Source organism: Anabas testudineus, chromosome 10 (genome assembly GCF_900324465.2).
Source record: "Anabas testudineus chromosome 10, fAnaTes1.2, whole genome shotgun sequence".
Taxonomy (NCBI): domain Eukaryota; kingdom Metazoa; phylum Chordata; class Actinopteri; order Anabantiformes; family Anabantidae; genus Anabas; species Anabas testudineus.
This window is the reverse complement of record NC_046619.1, coordinates 14,788,001-14,807,541: the sequence shown is the minus strand read 5'-3', so window position 1 is coordinate 14,807,541 and position 19,541 is coordinate 14,788,001. Positions and strand designations below refer to the sequence as shown.

The following is a 19,541-nucleotide window of genomic DNA, read 5'->3' as shown; positions in this document are numbered from 1 at the left end:
TACTGATGTGTACAGGTAGCCCTCACTGTTCATAGCCAGATAGAGTTTGGTCTGCACCCCCTGGATAGCCACCACTCGCAGCCCCACTGGAATAAGGTTGAACATGGCTGAAAAGAGATAAACGGCAGAAACAAAAGATAAACAAAGTGTACACTTTCATTATCATTCAAAACACTTATTATACGTTTATAAAATAAACTACTATTTTACCATAAATTGTGTTTGGATTACATGGCATAAATAGTTGCATAACAAAGTAATGACACAGTTTTCAGTTTCCTGGTTATGAAATGTGATAAAACACAAAAAGTCTTGACAGTCATGTCTTTATTGAACATACAGAGCTGCGCACTCAGACATCCTAACAATACGGCTGAGGTGAACAAATTATCTAAGGAAGAATGATCCAAAAGCTAATCCACAGCTACAGAAAGCACTTGTTTGATGCTACTGCTATCAGTGGTGGTTCAACCAGTTATTAAAACACTGTTGCCAATACTATTAATAGCATCTTTCTGTATGTTTCTTGGTTGTGTAAATGTTGTGTTGATATTTGCGACTTTTGTACGGATCAGATCACTAATTTTTGCAGAAAACTGCAAATGGTACCATTACTTTTTCTTGCAACTGCAGTATTTGAGACGTCTTTTAACTTTAGAGTCTAAATCAAAATTGCTGCCTAACTTTGTCCTTTTACCCTCTGTCACTGTACACAACAGAAAGTGAAGAAAACAAGCCTAAAGAGCAGTGGGTTCTGCTTGGTTAACTATGTAGCATTCACTGTCAGGTGTTAAAATAGTTATAAGTGTTCCATATCTCTGTATGAGAGTAAATTGTCAAAACAAAACCACAAATAGAGAAACGACATAAGCTCTGGGACTCAACTGCTCTCTCCCATGGGTGTTTCAAAAAGCAGATGAACAAAATCAGAGACGAGAAACAGAGAGAATGTTGAAACAACACAATGTTGTGTATTTGCGCACACACACAGACACAAATTGATAGCACAGACTATGCAAAGTTAAGCTTACACTCTGGAAAAAAAACGGTATTTACTTTTTTTTTAAGATGGGAAGAAATCAAGTATAAAAACAAATTGTGTAGCTCATTTAAAAACTATGACCATCACGGTGCAGTTATCTGACAGTGCCGCTGTTGTCGCTGACGTTATTGGCCTGTTGAAATGCAGCTATACATATTAGTGTAGGAGGTAAAAATACTCGCACACCTCTATGCGAGGACCTCATTGTCAAACCCACACTTAAACAGTGTAAACCTCCTGTGACCAACAGAAATGAGTACGAGTCGTGAAACTGATGAGAGCCAGTGGCAGCCCAGCTTGTGAATTAGGTTCACTTCTACCTAATTAATGTCAGCCTGTACTGCGAGTGTGTGCTTGTGTTTGTTTCATAAGAAGCATGGCAAGGAATCGACTTTCTGAATAGAGATATGCACATGAACGTCCACCTGAAAGTCTGCGGTTGTGCTTCTGTTCCAAAAAAAGAAAACTTCTCGCCTATTGTTCTGACTATTGTTGGACATACTCCCAAACAATGATACCATCACCACTGCTGTGGATTTCTATTTGTAATACCCTTTATGAGAATTGCAATATTGCTCTCAAGTTTCCTTCTTTATTCTTAAGACTTCCAGGTTTAGGCACACGACATGAAAAATTAAACTTCATTCTCACAGCTGTGAGTCACTGTGCCCTTACTATCGGTCCTCGCGTTAACCACTTAGAAGAGCCCTATCTGGACTCCTCTGAGCGAAGTGCACTGTAGAGGCTTTTTGATGGGCTATTTCATCTGCCCTTATCACAGCTTCTCTTCAGGCTTTCATTGTAAACAACAGCCATAGGAATGCATAATGTATTTACTAGGCGGAGTAAACAGGCACTGCCAGCATATTCTTTGCTCAGTATAAAAGGCATTTAAGTCCCAGAACTCCCAGAGTTCATTTTCTCTCTGTCTCTCCCTCTTTATCTGTGTATTAGTCTGTCTTTATGTCAGTACTTTCTTTAAATTCCAACTAAAAGGTCTTTGTGAATATACAGTACACTCATGCCCCAAATGACTTGTTTGCAGTGATATTTTGGTTGTAGTATAATAACAATATAATAACAATATAATAAAAAGGGAATATCACATCTTTTTGATAAAGATGCTATCATTTCATGTGCCAGCCCTCGAATGAATGCCCTTGCTGACATGTATTTGCAGAACAGATGTCGCAAGCATACAGTAATGTTTTCATCTTGTCTATACAGTAATGCTAAGTAGCAAGAGTTCTCAGTGTTTTTCCATGTATTAAGTATTCATTATATAACCATAACTCAATAACTTATGTCCGCTGTCTGAAACTGTACAGTTTTGTACAACAGATACTGCCCAAAAACAGATAAAACGTCTATCGCTGTCTATCTTGATGTTCTGTACAGTGACCAGGTGATTTTGAAAATCAAATATTTCAACTTCTCGTAGACTGATTGAACTAAGAAAGTGCATGCAATACGTCAGGAACTATTGATTTATTTTAACCACTGTATTATTACTGTAAGTTCTGATACTTTTTGGACCATTCTTCAGCATTGCTGTGTGGAGGGTAAGCAAAGATTTTGTGGTTATAGGTTACAGATGTCACTTTCTCCTATTATCTATTGTTGAGATTGATTCATCTTGGCTTTGCTACAGTGCTAGAAGGGATGTGAAATCTCTTGTCAGTACTCTGGCAAACTGACAAGATTTGTTGACTTTTTTTTAAAGAAAAAACTCCACACATTTAGACACATTTGTGTGAATATACATTTTGTCTCCCTTTTTCTTGTCCTGTATTTACCATGGCGTTAGATTTGATTATTAGATTTCTTTCTCTCCTGAAATATCGTGCTCTCTGAGCAGTTCTTGTCTTTATAATTGCAGTGTTCTCTCTTTGCATCGCTCAGTGAGTTTCTCCCTTCACACTCCCACCACGACAGACACGTACACATCTGCAGTCCACTTCATTTCAGAAGGATTACAAGCCTGTGTACTGATAGAGATTTTCAAGAGGGGAAACTCAATTACTTCCCTGCACCTAGAAGCACCTGAGCACACTAAAGAGGATGACAGGGCTGCCACCCACTCGCAAACCTTTTGTGGTGCAGACATGCACATAGAATAGGAAGGGTGAGGAAGTCTGAGGGACAGTTTTTATGATGGCTTGCAGGCTGTCTCTGTATCTCAGTTCCACCTACTAACAGTCCAAGAGTCATGACCAATTCAGTGTGACAATAAACCTGAAGGTTCCCAGTAATGGCTAGTCACATTTTAAACAGTTGTCCTATCTGTTACTCATTCTGGGAGCAGCATGTCTGCAATTAGAGCAGTCTGAATATGACAGGGCGGCAAATCTGAGCTAAAATGTAATCTGTTGTGACAACATTGTACAGCCTTCTGATTACAGTTCTGCTGCAGTGGCTCAGAAAAACTGAGTTAAAGAATTGTATAAGGCTGCATTAGGTAAATCATGCAGGATGTTGCATTTAGCAATAAATCTGTTAAATCAATTTTATTGCATTGCATACATCTAATGTAAATACTGTATATAGTGACAAGAAAAAGTATGTGCACCTTTTGGAGTACCATAATACCACAAATAAAATTCTGATCTTTCATGAGTTGCGGATCAGACTTTGGGTTGACGTCTGGGGTCTGACTCGGCCAGTCCAAAAGGCAGATTCTGGTTTTCTGAAGCCATTCTGTGTGTGTTTTGGGTTGACATACAGACATGCTCACATTATCCGGAAGATGTTTCTGATACACTTTGTTGAGGGGAATTCATTTTCCCCTCAACAAAGGCCCTGATGCAGCAAAGCAGGCCCAAATCATGATGTTTCCTCCACTGTACTTTACAATCGGGGTGATGTTTTCATGATGATATGCAGTGACCTTTTTACACCAAATGCACTGCTGTTCTTTCCAAATAGTTCAATATAGTTTCATCAGTCCACAAAACATTTTGCCAATACTGCTATGGTATGACAATGTGCTCTTTTGCAAATTTCAGACGTGCAGCAATGTTTTTTTCAGTAAGCAGCGGCTTCCTTTGTGCTGTCCTAGTATAGACACCCTGCTTGTTCAATGTTTTACCTACTGTAGACACATGCTAACAGTTGTTAGCCAGTTCCAGTGATGCCTTGAAATCTTTGGTTGTCTTTCAGGGTTGCTTCTTTCCTCATTTATTCATCAAGTTTGTTGTGCTCTTGGGGTCATTATGACTGGTAGAGTGGTTTGTGTCAGTCGAAGTAGCTCTAGACCTTAAAACAATTTTCCTTAACCTATGGTAACACCTGACTCTGGTTAGGTTTTTTGAGGTCGTTATTCCAGGGGTTCACATACATTTCCCACTTGCACTGTGAGATTTTTATGGTTTTTCTCAATAAAGAAATGAAAGATCATAATTTTTTGTGCTATTACTTTAGGCACATTATATTTGTTAATACTCTTGATTTAGATGAAGATCAGATCACATTTTATGACAAATTAATGCAGAAAACCATGAAATTCCACATACTTTCCATTTGTGTCCATTTAGAAAAACAAAGTTTGATAACCTATACTGAGAACCAGATTGAGTGGACAGCATTTTGTGCGGTGAAATAGCACCTACGTTTCAAGCAAAATGTTTTCGAGTTGCCATCCAATTCTTTTTTTTCCCTCTATATACCCAGTGGGTTTGTGATGCAACACAAGAAAATAGTTGATACTGTATTAAGGCGAGAAATCGCTGGGATTCGTGAGACTTGAATTAGTTGTTTCTGACATTGCATGTCTTCCTAATGAAAGTGTCACAGAAATATCAAACTTATTTATTATAACAGCCAAACAACCAAAGTGTGCCTTCTCAGCAAGCTATAGTAGCAGAGATCAAATCTTTGTTTTTGTGTGTGTGTGTGCGAATTTGAGTAGGTCCTCTCCCACCATCACAAGACACCAGTAGCTCCAAGAGGACTGCACTCTCCGTCACCATGGAGACAAGCGCACCCAGCGCCTAACAACACTATTTTTGGAGCAGTGCAAAGAGCTTCACTCTTTCTCCTTTTCCTACTCAGCAACACTCTTTAATTTTCTCCCCTAAAACTACTTTGGTGTTTCGTGCTGGACACTTGTTATATAAGTCAACAAAAAAGTGAGTCAATGCAGGCATAATGGGTGGGGCGGTCTGCGTGTGATGTGAAGTAGCCTATGATGCACGTGGGTAAGATGTTGTTTTATCTTCATTGCTACTCTGTGCTCTGTGTAGTATTTAAGCTTGCTGTCACTTTATTTAGGAAACAAATTCTACACAAATTACAACGTGTTGTTCTGCTTAGACAACACCCCACTTGCACAGAGCTGCTATTTATATGTAAGATACATGCATCATTTCCACCAAGGGACTAATTGAATACCAAGGTACTAATTCAGAGGCTCTAGCAGTGTTTACGTCTGCTTAGTGTCGAGATTACACAGCAAGTATTGCATCAAAGCTGCTCTAGTGTGCCATTTAGATCTCTTTCTCAACAATATTGTATTAGAAAGGGGGCAAAGTGGATTTTACAAAGGTCACTAACATGTGTACCGCTCTAATTTTTAAAAGCATGTGATGTTCACTGCAATGTATAATTATAAGGTGGTCCATTTCTGCTGCATTGTTAACAGACAAGTGGCTGTGCTGCAACTCATCCACCGATCTCCTCTTTAATCTGTCTATTGGAAAACAAAGAGCTGGTGGGTGTAATGGCAATGATAGGGATGCATCAATACATAGTATATGACAAAACTGGCTCTCACTACAGAGTGAGTGTGTAGCAGAGTAAAAAGCCATCTGTCAGTAAAAGTCATCTGTTCAGATTGCTATAGAATGACTGTGATTAGATCAAATTCAACAGTCATGAATCACTTAAATGCACAGACATTAAAAAATGTTGTGTTTTTCTTTGTATTATGAACTAATATTGTTTATACACAGCCATGAAAATAAAAACAAGCACTGATTTAAAACAACAAAAAGGGATTCTAATCTAAGGAGAGCAGAGCTCTGAATCTCTCTTAAACTCCTTCAAGGGCCATGAATTGGATGTTCAATTCATAATATTGATTTATTTTGGTCCCCAACCCTGACCAACCATACATCATGGCAATAGATGAGAAAGAATGGGAACAAAATTTTGAGAGGAAACTTACTGTAACCATTGTCCTCCTCCTTTGTTCCATCAATAGTTCCATCTGCCTGCAGCTGCAGGTGGAAACCTTGTCGACTGTACAGCTTCGTCACAATCCCCTTCAGCTGGGGTTCTGTGGAAAAAAGGAAGAGACGGGAATAAAACTACAAACTGTTGAAAAACATAAAAAGAAGCGGCGTGATGTCACTTGTAGCCTTCTAAAGGGACATTTGAAGTGTCAGTTTCGGTTCACTGCTTAAGGCCATTTTGGGAATCACTGGAACCATAAAATCCAATTTAGTCAAAGGCTGAGTGAAGCAATTATGAGGACTGGCTGTGATGGGCTTAGAATCCTGTCAATTAAGCAAACATGACCCATAATCACTACCAAAAACATGTGAATACAACGTTTAGCTGTTGAAGTCTGGCCTTCATGTGGAAAAGAGTTGGACACCTTTTGATGGAAATCCTGTGTTGTTAGTTTTGGAGCCGTACAAGGAGTTGCAATTTAAGGCACTTTCAAATGAGCTTGCCCACTCAGTTGTGGTTTTATGAAATGAGAGGACTCATCAGCGCTCTGTGCTTGCTGATGTACTAAACCCAGACTTACATTGATCCCGTAGACACTTTACAAGGGTCATTAAATTTTACTGTATAGTGTGTATGAACAAATAAAGGAAGAGGTCTGATAAATTGAAACCATTTAAAGAACATTTGGTTTTATTGAGCTGTAACATCAGACAGGCTGAAAAGGATGTCAGGAATATTTAAATAATATTTAAGTAATATTGAAAACAGAGGTGACTAAAAAGGCACACGCTAGGGTTTGACAAGAGGGAAATAAGATCACAGCTGGACAACAACAAATAGAATCCAATTTTTTAAAAAAAAGCTTTAAGAGTATGCGGAGGCTCAGCAGTCTAAGATGGCTAAGGACATTTCTAACATGTCACCCCCTCTTTCTATTCCCATGCTTCATACCACTTTCTACCGCGTGTGATCTGTCTTGTAGAGATTAGCTGTCAGAAAAAATATCCAAATATCTTATTTGGGTTAGTATAGGTGCAGTTTAGACAATCTGCAACAAAAACAATGAGCCCTAATAAGTACTGTAAAATACAATGGTTTAAGTAGCAGAGCATTTACTTTTGAAGTGGCTGGATAGTCTGTCTGTGTTGCATCAGTGAAATGTCTGATAAGAGCTAAGTGCTCTCCATTCCCTGGTTACTGTCCCTGGTGGAGTGTCCTTTACTGTGGTTTACTAATCCTTTCATCTAGTCTTTCATCTCTCTTACCTTTTAGTACTGCCAATTCTAGCCTTACTGTGGTTACTTTAGCTGTGCAGATGGTTTATTCAGTCTGTGCATGAGAACTATTGTAAGGATTTTGTAGTAATTTGTTGAACGATGTGCATTCATTATCGCCTAGACAAAATAAGTGCTGTAGCCAGAGAGTGTGAATCATGTCTACAGTTGGAGGATTTGCAGCCATGGGGGTACAAGTAGAAACTGGCACGTTAGAATAAGATGTAAACACAGAAGAATGTTCTGTGCGTGCACACTACTTTTACTACCATACAATACATGAAACTATATCCGCACTCCACACTGTATTCCTGAAAGATGCCAGTTCTTTCTGTTGTTGAGGCACCATGTGCAAGTCACACAGAGTCACACTCATCCACAAAACACAAATTGAAAAAAAAAAAACTGCAGAAAAGTTATGATGTTGCATAAACATGTGACCTAACCTCCAGGTGCACCATATGCAGAGTTATAAAATAGCTTGGGAAATGAAATGGACTGAACTGACATAAGCCTGGGAGAAAATACACAGCTGAATCTTGCAATGCTGTGTAGTTGTCACATCAACACACACTGAGAACTTTGATTCTGAGGTGATCAGGTCAGATATGCACCTGTGGTCACTTCTGGATTGACTGTCACTGACATGAAAGTGTTTTAATAAGAGTCACTCTGGACCTGTGTTCACCAGACTGAGGACGCAGTGACACAATTAAAATACTTTCTGGTTTTAATCTGGTTATGAAATCAAAATCAGAGCTTACTTATCTCTTTTTATCTCTTGAGTATTTTTTAAATGGACACATTTCAGCAACATAGAATTCAGGGAAATATATATATATATATATATATATATATATATATATATATATATATATATATATATATATATAATATAACGCTTGAACTAAATGAAAGTGTGGTCTGAGTCTGTGTAAATGTTATGACCTTGATATTTAAATCTCTCTGTCAACCTCTCTCTCTTTCTCTCTCTCTCTCTCTGTTACTTTAAATGCATTAAGCAACTTTATTTAAGTTATAGTTTACTCAGTGTTATTATATGAAAATCATGTATATTAAGAAATTATAGAAATTGTTTGGTGATTTCCAAAATCGACTTATTAGATCTACTTTTGCATTTCCAGTCCAGTATGGACAAAGGAAGAAGATGATGGAGGATAAAACATCAGTTTAATTTATGCTTCAGCTGCCAAATGTGATTTCTCTGTTGACAACCTTTATAAAGAAGCCCCCTCATTCTCTCACAAACTTGAACATAGTTATAAATATTTTGCATGGACTTTGAGCCCTGCTTGATAAACTGTTGTTTTGAGGACTTTAGAAATATAATGACACTGTACAATAGATGGAGAGTTAATGATGAGGACAAGAGCCTGATGAAACTGCACAACAGACCTGGTCGTCTCCTTCTCCTCTTCTTGGAGCCAAAGAGTTTGACCCGAGAGAAAACGTTCAGTCGACTGGGTTTCTCACAGCTTCCTTTGGTTTTACTCGGGCTGCTAACGCAGCGGCAGGCATTGGACTTCTCCCGCTCCCTCGCCTGCCTTTTTTGCCTGATTAGGGAGCTGGCAATCGCTGCTGCCATGGCCAGTTTGGCAGCGCTCTGGAAAAAACTTCCAGAGAAGCTTGAAAATATTCAGCCCTTTGAATCCAGAAAGGTGGACTGTGAAGGGAGATGTCCGTGCGCAGCAGGAACAAACTACAACGACTCGTTGAATAGCGAATGATTTGCAAAGCCGGGTGGGGGGGGAAACAGTCACCAAAACAGCTCCAGCAGTTCAGTAAAACCAGTTAGATGTTGTCCAAATGAATCATTGTTCGTGAATTTGGGCGTTACTCGTGAATTGTCCGTTGTTTCTCCGAGAAAAAAAGTGAAACTTAACAAACCACGCGTTCCTCCATGAAGCTGCACAAAGACTTTCACCACAGCGCGTAGCATGTTCCTCCGACTCGATCATGTTCTCAGTTTCACAACAAATACGCACAAACCTCGTGTGTGTAAACGCGCTTTTGCATAATCCTGCCAACTACACGGCCACACACATGGTCTTCAGGTTTGCAGACAGTCGGAAATGAAGCTCAGTGCGCAGCCATAGGTTGGAAACACCTGTTTGCAGACGCCGGGGGAGAGTTTGCAGTGTTCTTTATGTGGTTTCTCTAGTGCCTCACTGTCAGAAAGACACTTACAGCGCGTTTAGAAAGGCACCGCAGAGGATGTGAACGACTCGCGCAAGATATTCCATTAGTTTTCCTCCCTTTGGTTAAAGCGAGACAACGCGAGGTAAACGCAGGAGGCGCCTCATCGTGGATGCTGTATCTGAGTCCAGCGCAAAGCACAGACTCAGCTGTGCAGCTGAGAGCATCCCACCTACAACCTGGAGAATCAGCGGTGGGGTGGGAGGGAGAGGACAAGCAATCCTACCAGTCAGACAAACCCAGTCAGTTTGCACAATTAGAAAATGATGATCTCCATATGGACCGTCTTAGGAGATAATTTACCGATCATACATATCAAGAGAAAGAGAAGAGAAATGTTGTGTGGGCGGAGAGATGGAAAAGACGGGAGGGAGAGACCTAAAGGGACGATACGGCAAAATGCTGGTATTTTATTAGATAAACCAAGACTGAAAATCACTTAATAAAAGTTAAGAACTACTGATGCAGCTCCACTATAAGACAAATGAAAAAATACTGTTTCAGAATATAAAGATGATGAAGTAAATATTAAGTATAACAACTGAAAGCATTTAGTAACCAATGAATGTGCCTGATTAAGCACGTGGAAGCATTTTAAGGGATAAAACAGCAGGGAGCCATCATCAGGGGGCGGCGGTGATGTTAATACAAGATTAAACAGAAATCCACACACATTCAGTAGTAACTTAATAAATCTGTGTAACTTAGATTGTCCACTTTTACGGGGGTCTATTCTCATAACTTGTATAGTAGGCTACTTTGCTTAAAGTAGGCACATTTGGAAATTAACATCCGGAAAAAAAATCAACTGAGAAACGTGGTCACTGCCATCCAGTCCTGGACTGAGCTCAGTTACCAGCCTATCCAATGGTGCCATCTACAGTCCCCAAACAAAACTGTTGCCTATATGTTTTTATTTATTTCCTCTGCTCAACCATAAACTCCACTAACACAGGCAACACACATCAGGTTGATGATTTTTTTTTTTTTACGTTGATTAAATCCAAGTCGTCGCCTAATTAAGTCGCACATGTAGCGAAACGGAATCACATTAAACACAGCAAATAACAGAAAAATTAACAGTCACGAATAAAATATAAACTTCCTGCAGTTGTGATCTGGATTAACACAATAAAAAAAAAAAAAAAGCTCAACCCAACAACAAGGACAACACTAAAGAAGAAAACAGCGAAGCTCAAACTGTTCAACGCTGGAGTCAGGTCTATTTCAGCACCGCGGACAGCTCCAAGGCGGATCGATAGTATAAACCAGTAATAAACAATAATAAACAATAAATAAACAGCATGAAAATCCATTAACATGAGGAGGTTTGTCTCAACAACACTTAAAAAATGAATTTAAGTTAAAAACGATCAACACGTTCAGGGTCAGTTCACAAAGCAAACAGCAGCACACAGTACCTGAAACAGATTTTCTCAAGGGGAAAGTCATGATTCTCTAAAGCGAAGCCAAAGCAGCCGGTTGGATACTCGCAGTCCGAAGGTAGAGAAGTGAAGACGAGTGGTGTGCGTTGAGGAAAGTTCAAACCATTGTCAGACAACTGTCAGAGGCGCAGTGGAAGAGAAAACATCGAGGCGTGGCCATCAACAGGAAGATCATTACAGGACATTAGCGACATGACATTATGACTTCTTCTAAAATGCTCATTAAACATTCAAAAGCGGTCTTGTTGATCCGGCAAACAGGGGTGGGTGTGTTCATGTACTGCGGCGCTGGAGGAGGCCAGATAGAAGAAAAAGGGATCGAAAATGCAGCCTCAGCTTGTACTTCCTTCTTGGGACAGAGAAGACTTTGGTCTCATGTTACAAAAAATGATGTAAAAGGATCCCATAATGCGTTGACTAAACCGGTTATACAGGCCTGTCCACTCTGGGCTGAAAAATATCGATGTCCAATCATCTGAGACAACAGTGTGCATTAGGCACAGTGTTTTCACAAAGACCAGGCTCAGTTCTGTGAAACTGAAGAGGCAGTTTTTACAAATCTTCCTGTTAATGATGTGATTGACAGAATCACAGCTTAATTCATTGCATATATGAAGTGTGATCTGTTGGTTTCCATTATGAAAGGTATCAACGTAGAGTAGTGTATGGCTGTTGGTTTTTTATGATTACAGAATATGTAGCCTACTGATGCACTGTATGTAGTGTGACAGACTGGGGGTCAGTGTGCTCGGCTGCCCACTGAGCTGTTCTGAACACTAGATGGAGCAAGTGGACTGGCTATCAGAAGCAGCACATTCACCACAAAGGGAAAATGCACCTAAAACAATATTAAAGTAATTTAAGGTCTGCATAAGACAAGAAGACCTTTACTTAACAATTTAATTACAAATTTAATCACAGTTCTTAGAGTTGGTCTAATCTCATTTATTTAGCTTCTGGATTTGTCTCTGTGTGACAGTATATCCACAGCATCTCCTCTATTTAAACTTCTAGTCAAGCTAAAACTCTACACGTTTGTACAAATGGTGCACAGAGCTAGTATTTAAGGGGGGGGGACTTAAAATTATGTGGTTTCACCAGAGTGCTACAACAAATCAGCAAGGTCAAGACTCCAGTAAATAAAAAAAAAAATTCAATCAGATTCAGTCAGCCATGCTGAAAACAGTACTTTCTTGCCCTTTAAAAGGTTAATTCATTTTTGTGCCTCTGTGCTAAAAGTGTAAATCTCCAGAGATGCCTATAAATTGTCCTATACCAATATATTGATTTACAAGGGGTGTGGCCTAAATGACGTGATGCATAATGCAGAGATAATAGCATTTGTTTCCCTGTCACTGTCATTGATGGTTTCCATAGAGGGAGACTAACCTTTAACCCCACAACCTCTAAGGACAGATGGCCATCAGGGGTTGTTTCAAGGTTGAACTAGGCTTTATAGAATTATTATTATTATCTGGAAAACAGAAAATCTATTTTTTTTTTTAGAGACAATACCAAGTATTACTTTATATCACATGTGCCTTATACTATAAAAGTCGGTTACAATCCCTTGTTAAAGCAACACCTTGTAAAATGTGACCTTTCCACTAGTTTCGTAGCAATAGTTGAGAATGTCACTGTCCCTAGCCTCTGACACTTGTTATGGCTGCTCTTTGGAAAAGGCGCCTAATGAACATCTAAAGCTGAGTTACACTGCAGCATCTTAGCACCTGGCTCTGACAAATCTAATTCTGCAATGAGCGATCTTTCTACAACAGAAGTAGTTCTGATGTTTGGCTTCAGTCATATCAGTACTGATAAACCACGGCCATCACTAAAGCTGACAATGTGTTCATTCAGGTAAATTTATCACTGACAGGAGGCCGGAGGGAGGTGATGAGTCCGGCCACATTGAACAACAGCAACACTTATTTAACACTAATGTGATAATAGGGAGTACAAATGTGTATAGACCTCACAATGTCTCCTCTGCTTTTTTTAGCAGCAGCCAAGTTATAATGGAAACAGAAAAGCCACAATAGAACAAGTGGCGCTGGTGAGATGGGTGACGACGGCGAGATGGAATTCATTTTCAATATTATCCCTCGAAGTCTCTGAAGAAAATATAGCCCTAGTCCTTTGGTGTTTTTCTTTTTTTGTAAGACAAAAGTGAACTGTAGCTATATTTGACTCGCTTGAAGTCGACCATTTCAAGTGTGCTGATGTGCGAGAGAAATTGGGCTGCTGACATGAACTGCATTGACGAAATGTGTCGTGATAGATTGAAACCCAGCAGATACTGAAAAGAGCAACAATATCCGTAAAAAGTGTGCATGTACTGACGTTGCTTGTGGAGCATGTGCCATGGGTAAATTAATTACTGCAAGGTCCCAGAATGCAAATTTTCTTTGGCCTCCCAGAGGCACCTTCACGGCACTGCACACACACACAGTGGGACAGTTAGAAAACAATTAAGTATCTAAAAGCAAACAGTTCTGACATCATCCATGATACTGCAATCATAGTATATTGTATGTGATGTCTCATGGGTAATTGCTATGCTAAAAACTTCATGATTAAAATGAATTTAAAGAGTCAGGACTGTGGAAAAATTAGATATTAAGAGCACTTACTCTTCCTTACACAACCATCTGCTGAACCTGAATGTAGCTCTAAGGAACGGGCTGGTCAGACAGCACATACACAACAGTACGAGGACCATCAGACTTCAAAGGGTCCCAGGACCCTACTGCTCTTTGCATGTCTGGCCACTAGAGAGCAGAATTTAGGTAAAAAAGAGTAAGACAGCTCTGTGTTGCAAAGGTTGAGCACTGTCTTGACCTTTTGTATTATTAAATATAACCAAACAATTAAAGCTAGCTCTTATTAATAACCCAAGGCTGTCATGATATCACAGAGGGTTTAATGAATTTTTAAATTCAGAGAGAAAAGTGGCCACCAAGGGCAAACTCTGAACAAATGGGGAAGTTAACCTTGCTCATGGTGTTTAATAGAGGGCAAAGTTGCATACTGGGAATGTGCCAATGATTATATTGAGACATTAAATGTGCAGCTAAATTAATAAATACACATACCAATGCTGTAGCAGGTGTTTTTAACCCCTTGGTGCAGAGTGATAACCATTGAAAGAGGATTGATCTCTGGTAAACCTAAAGGTTTACTGCTCAAACCATTCAGTCATTCAGCCCCTTTGGCAGCATTCTGCCTGCTGTCTGCTCTTTGTGTGCATACTGGTACAGTCAATCTACTACAACAGCGCCTTGCAGCATGCTAGGCCACCAGTGCTATAGTGATACCACGTGTTACCATGGAGACTGCACATATGTAAGTGTGTATGTGTGTGAAAGATTGAGACAGAGCGAGAGAGAGAGAGACGTGCACTTAGAATGGGGGGTTGGGTTATACAGAACAAGAAACCATCAGTCACTCAAGGTTCTAGTAGAGGATGGGGCTACAGCACAGTCATGCCTCGCTGGCAGAGCCATGGAAATTATTGTGTGATCTTTCCCGCCCCTTTGGAACCAGAGCACTGTGTTCAGTGCATGAAAGCAGTAGACTGAAACTGGAGGACATGAGTCTCATTATTTCTCCCAGTGGGTAAACCAGGATGAGCTCAACCTTGGGGACAAACCCAGCATGCAGTGTAGAGAAAGTGCCCACAGCTCCACTAAACATCACTAAGGGGTCATATGTCACAACTTTCTATATGCTAAAATCTTCAAAGTGCCAGAATCTTTCTTTAGAATTATCATTTATTGCCTGGGCAAGTTTTCAGTTGCTGTGGGAAAAAAAACATAAAACACATAAATTCAGAATTATTGAGATACCTGAGCTGTGTGACAGTCTGCTGCTCATTAAATCACCACCACATCTATCTCCACATCATTTTAAAACCCTAAAACTAATTAGGAGCAGCCTGAATGCCTGGCATATGTGATCTAACCTCTTAACTTTTGTATAACAACTGGCTTCAAAGTCTGCCATATTTTCTCTCGCACCGACAGAATAACTGCAGAGCTTTTTGTCACTCAAGCCAGAAAAACACAATTCTATTTTATACATCAATAGGAGCTAAATATGGCACTGAAACATAGAACTGAAGCAATTTCAGGAGCTGAGCATCTGCCACACACTTTGTAGCCGTTTCCTTGATAATGATACAAATTGTTGAGGAGGTGCACTGCTGATTAATTTTTATCCATTTCATTAAGCAATCTGGATCTTCACAGCTAAATGCAAGAGTCACAGTGTGAGTGGAAGAAAATTTACTTGATTATATTTATAAATGAAATGTCATTTATAAAAAAAAAAAAAAACATTTCAGTGCCTGGACCTGTTGCACAATACATTGTATGACGTATGCAGTTATTTAATTATGTAAATGTGACATTTTGTCCAGTAACCATAAGAATCATTTTCATTGTCGTTGTCCGAGGTCACTTTAATTCATTGCAAACACAAGGACGCGCTGAGATATTGTGGTACCTCTTTCTGCATTTTACTGCGTGCTAAATTCAGCGGTTAGTTTAATTTATGAACAAGAAAATTTGGTTTTCCACACTACTGAATATGTAGCTGGCAGTTTAGTAGGTATAGCTAAAGCTAATACAGTAGAACAGCAACGGCCCTGCAATGAGTCCTTATATCTTTAAAAAGCTTTATGACACAATTTATCATAAAAAGCATAGTATGGTTTTTCACAAGGTATGGTCTCTGCCTGCTCTGTTTCTGCATATGTGTGTGTGTCTGTGTGTGTGTGTGTGAGACCAGGCTGTAATCTCAGAGGCACCAAACGGTGTGTGAAATGGCCAGAGTTCAGACAGCAGCCTGCTCAGAATAACTAATGCTGTACCAGTGATGTGCTCTTGTAACCCCAACACATGCAGGAGTGTAAAACTACAGGCTACTGAGACGCTTTATTTTTCTTGTCCTCTAACCAGCTGACCCTTAATTCTCTTCAGACTTCAGGAAAAGATAGGAATAGTTGCAAATACTTTATTAAAAACCTCATTGGTACGAAACTGTTTGCCCCTTGTATGCCCTGAGCAGGAATAGCAAAACAACTTGGGAACAGTTATGCAGCATCAATGAGGTGATGTCAGTAGGCTATGGTTTGGGTTGGTTTAATTCAATAATGGAAATTGAAATTGAAATGTATTAAGTGTGCACACATAGACATGCATGTATGCAATATGCTGCCAGTTACATGAGGTGGCTAAAAGCCCCTGTGACTGATTGCTGTTTAGAGAGTCCTCCACAGTGTAAATATTTTAAACAGCAGCAGGTCAGCAGGAATTAAGCTACAGTATAATGTTGATTCAGTGACCAAGATCCAGTTAAAACTATATGGAAACGGTTTAGTTCTACTAAGTTCGACTGCTAGACTCACAGTAATGACATTTTGGACGTCCTGCAAAAGTGACTTTGTACAAGTGCCTGCTTGTACATTAGATACAGCACATAATGTCTCTAATGCCACATTAGCTTTCCATCAGCCAGCTGATGCACAGCAAATGAAAGATAAGCTTATACAACATGATGAACACATCCAGTTGTGTATGTAGACACTGTAACTCAACATACATACATTATATGCACATACAGACATACCAGGTACACATGTACACTAAGGCTGTCAGCCACCCAAATCTAATAGCAAATCTGAGTCTCTAAGTGCCTGTTATCAGAACAACATCCAGTATCTTTCAGTGCCAGCATCACAACAGGAGGTAGCCGGAGGAAGAAATCGAGTGTGCGATATGCTCCCTTGCCAAAATGGATGACAGTCACATGTGTGAATCATAGATGGTGAGTCAGTTGAATTCCTCTGGCAATATCCTGTTGGTGAAACTACAGAAAGACGGCATTTAGGAGCTGAAAGACCACAAATAAAATCAGTTTAATTCCCTCTTACGCTTTCCCTCCTCCATTAACCAGAACACACCCAGGAAATGGGCGCTCATTACAATGAAGAGGGACATCTGGTATCAAAGAGAAATCAAGGAAGTGCACTGCAGCCAAAGAAGCTCACACTTTATGAAAGTTTGTATTAATAACTCTATGCTAATTATACTCTGTCTAGTAAGAGCAGTCTTAGGCTCCGAATACAGTATGTGAAGTGATGTTGTCCTACATATCCTTTCCAGTATGACACATCAAGGAATTGAAGAGAGTGAGATTAAAGGCATCATCTCAGACACCAGCAGGCTTAACGCGTCTACTTACTGATGGAGACACAAAAGAAGCTCTTAGACTGGCACAAGAGCACAAGGTCATGCTTACTTCTTTTTTGAGAGTTGCTAATTTAGGACACATTTTCACAGAATCATCTTGGGTGATGGACACTTCCTGATAAGGATGATGGAAGCACGGACTGTGCTATTCCTGAACTTAAAAAATGCAGCTTACGCAGTGTCTTCACTTTGAAACATAGTCCCAACAGTGATGAAAACATTTAGCCTCTCTTTTGCTGACTTAGTGGCGAAAACACTCACTCTTAGCTTAGCTGTTTGTCATTTTCTGAACTCAGATGTAATAGGCATTGTTCCTGGCCATCGGTCAATAGAATAAATCCATCACATCCCTTGACTGGCCTCAAGGTAACTATGAATATTATGCAATGAGGTCAAATGTGCAGCACGACATTAATGAAGCTAATTTTAGTCTGACTACTCACTCTGGATTTCCCCTGGAAGGTGTTGGGAGGTTTAATTGTTGGAGGCTGGCGCAGAAGACTTCAGCTGTTGTGTATACAGTGCTGGAAGGTTGTATATGAATTTTAAACCTATGGCACCACCATTGAGGTTAAGTGATTGAGTATGTTTAGAAAAGAACCAGATTGTGTATAAACATGTCAGTGTGATTGCATGGTTCAGATTGGCATGGATTATTTCAGTATACTTAAAAGCCCAACGCGTTAGGTGGAACAGATCGACTAAGCTGGAAGTGACACGACAGGAGACATGACTCAACTGATGGGAGTGGGTGGGTAAATAGGTCATGTTCCCTATCTAACACACAGTATCCCACTTTTCACTTTCATTCTCTGTGGTCGTTAGTGAAGTCAGCACACAGAGAAATCAATGGAAACATAATGACAATGGATGGTTGGTGGACCAGTGTTTGGAACATAACAGGTGGGAGGAGCCCCACAGAGGTATAAAAAAGTAGGGCAAAACACAGCTGCAACGCCATGATGGCTCTCTGTGGTCTGTAGCGCAGCATTTATTACAAAATATAATGTGATTACAGGATAGCTTTGGACTTGTAAAATCATAACGAAGCCTGCAGTCATAACACACATTACAGCATACTATGAAATGAACACAAAGCAAAAAAAAATGTGTTTGAATGACACCTGTATGACAAACATACAGGTATCTATGTTGTGGTTATACATACAGTATTTGTGCTTTTGATTCCTCCAGTCAGAAATTATATTATAATCAAAAGCAACGCAGCGTTGTATTTTTTTTTTCTCCTCTTTGATTTGAGTTGATTTAAGTTGTGAACAGTAAAATAGAAATGAACCATGTGCAATATTTATGCATTCTGCAATCCTGCAGGCTTCATGAACCCATCAAACAGGATGAAGAAGAATCCAAAAGATTCGAAGGCAGCACAGCAGACTCCTGCTGCAGCACATGCTGTGTTTAGACGTGTGTGCGCGGGTGTGCATGGCCGTGTTTGTGTGGAGATGCAACTTCATTCATCTCTTAGTCGACATCGCTCCTCTGCCTTTTTCTTAAACTCCTGCTGCTGATTAGCTTTTGATAACACCCTCTGACATTTGATCAAACCACCTTGCCCTGTCAGTCCCAATGCTTAGTACTTTTAAAGCAGTTATTGTTTTTTGAATCTTCAGTAAACAGACCAGCAAATGTGCATGATCTATTTGTGCCTGTCAGTGTCCACAGGATCTGCACTTCCCTCTCTGCCTTTCTACAGTGTCAGAGAACAGGCCAAAGGGTTTCTATTACCTACTAATTCTAAGACCATAGAAGTTCTGTGTTGAGTGGTAGCTTGTTACTACACAGTCATCTTAGAGATAATAGTGATATATAATTGGACACAAAGACTACAGAGGTAAATGAGAGCGGGCCTCCGCATCTGACCGAGATTTATTGCATTATTTTAATGACCTACAAGGGAATCATAGAAAACTTGGCATGAGTTTCTTTGGGCTCTTCCTTCTCTCAGGCCTTACAGCCAAAGGTCCCCTGTGGCATGCAGTAAATCAGAGGTTATGTTTTAACATGACTGAATAATTGCCCTGAGTACTCTGCCACATCTGGACAAGTTCAAACAACTGGAGCCTCAGAGCCCTAAGTTCTCCAAACTGCATAGCAGCTGTGGCTGCATCTGAACATG

General features: G+C 39.9%; 1 protein-coding gene across 4 annotated transcripts in view; it reads right to left on the bottom strand.

Moving 5' to 3' along the window:
* The window catches only part of fgf13a (fibroblast growth factor 13a), a 79,770-nt gene that overhangs the window by 13,648 nt on the left and 46,581 nt on the right, over positions 1–19,541 (bottom strand). For 2 of the 4 annotated variants that reach the window (XM_026358607.1, XM_026358608.1), the window contains exons 4-5: positions 6,207–6,317; positions 4–107 (exon numbers count right to left, since the gene is read on the bottom strand). In XM_026358607.1, the coding sequence (XP_026214392.1) occupies positions 4–107; positions 6,207–6,317 (215 nt within the window). Of the gene's footprint in view, positions 1–3; positions 108–6,206; positions 6,318–8,904; positions 9,866–11,126; positions 11,498–19,541 lie in introns of those variants that run through there. The other 2 variants (XM_026358610.1, XM_026358609.1) reach the window with 2 other exon arrangements.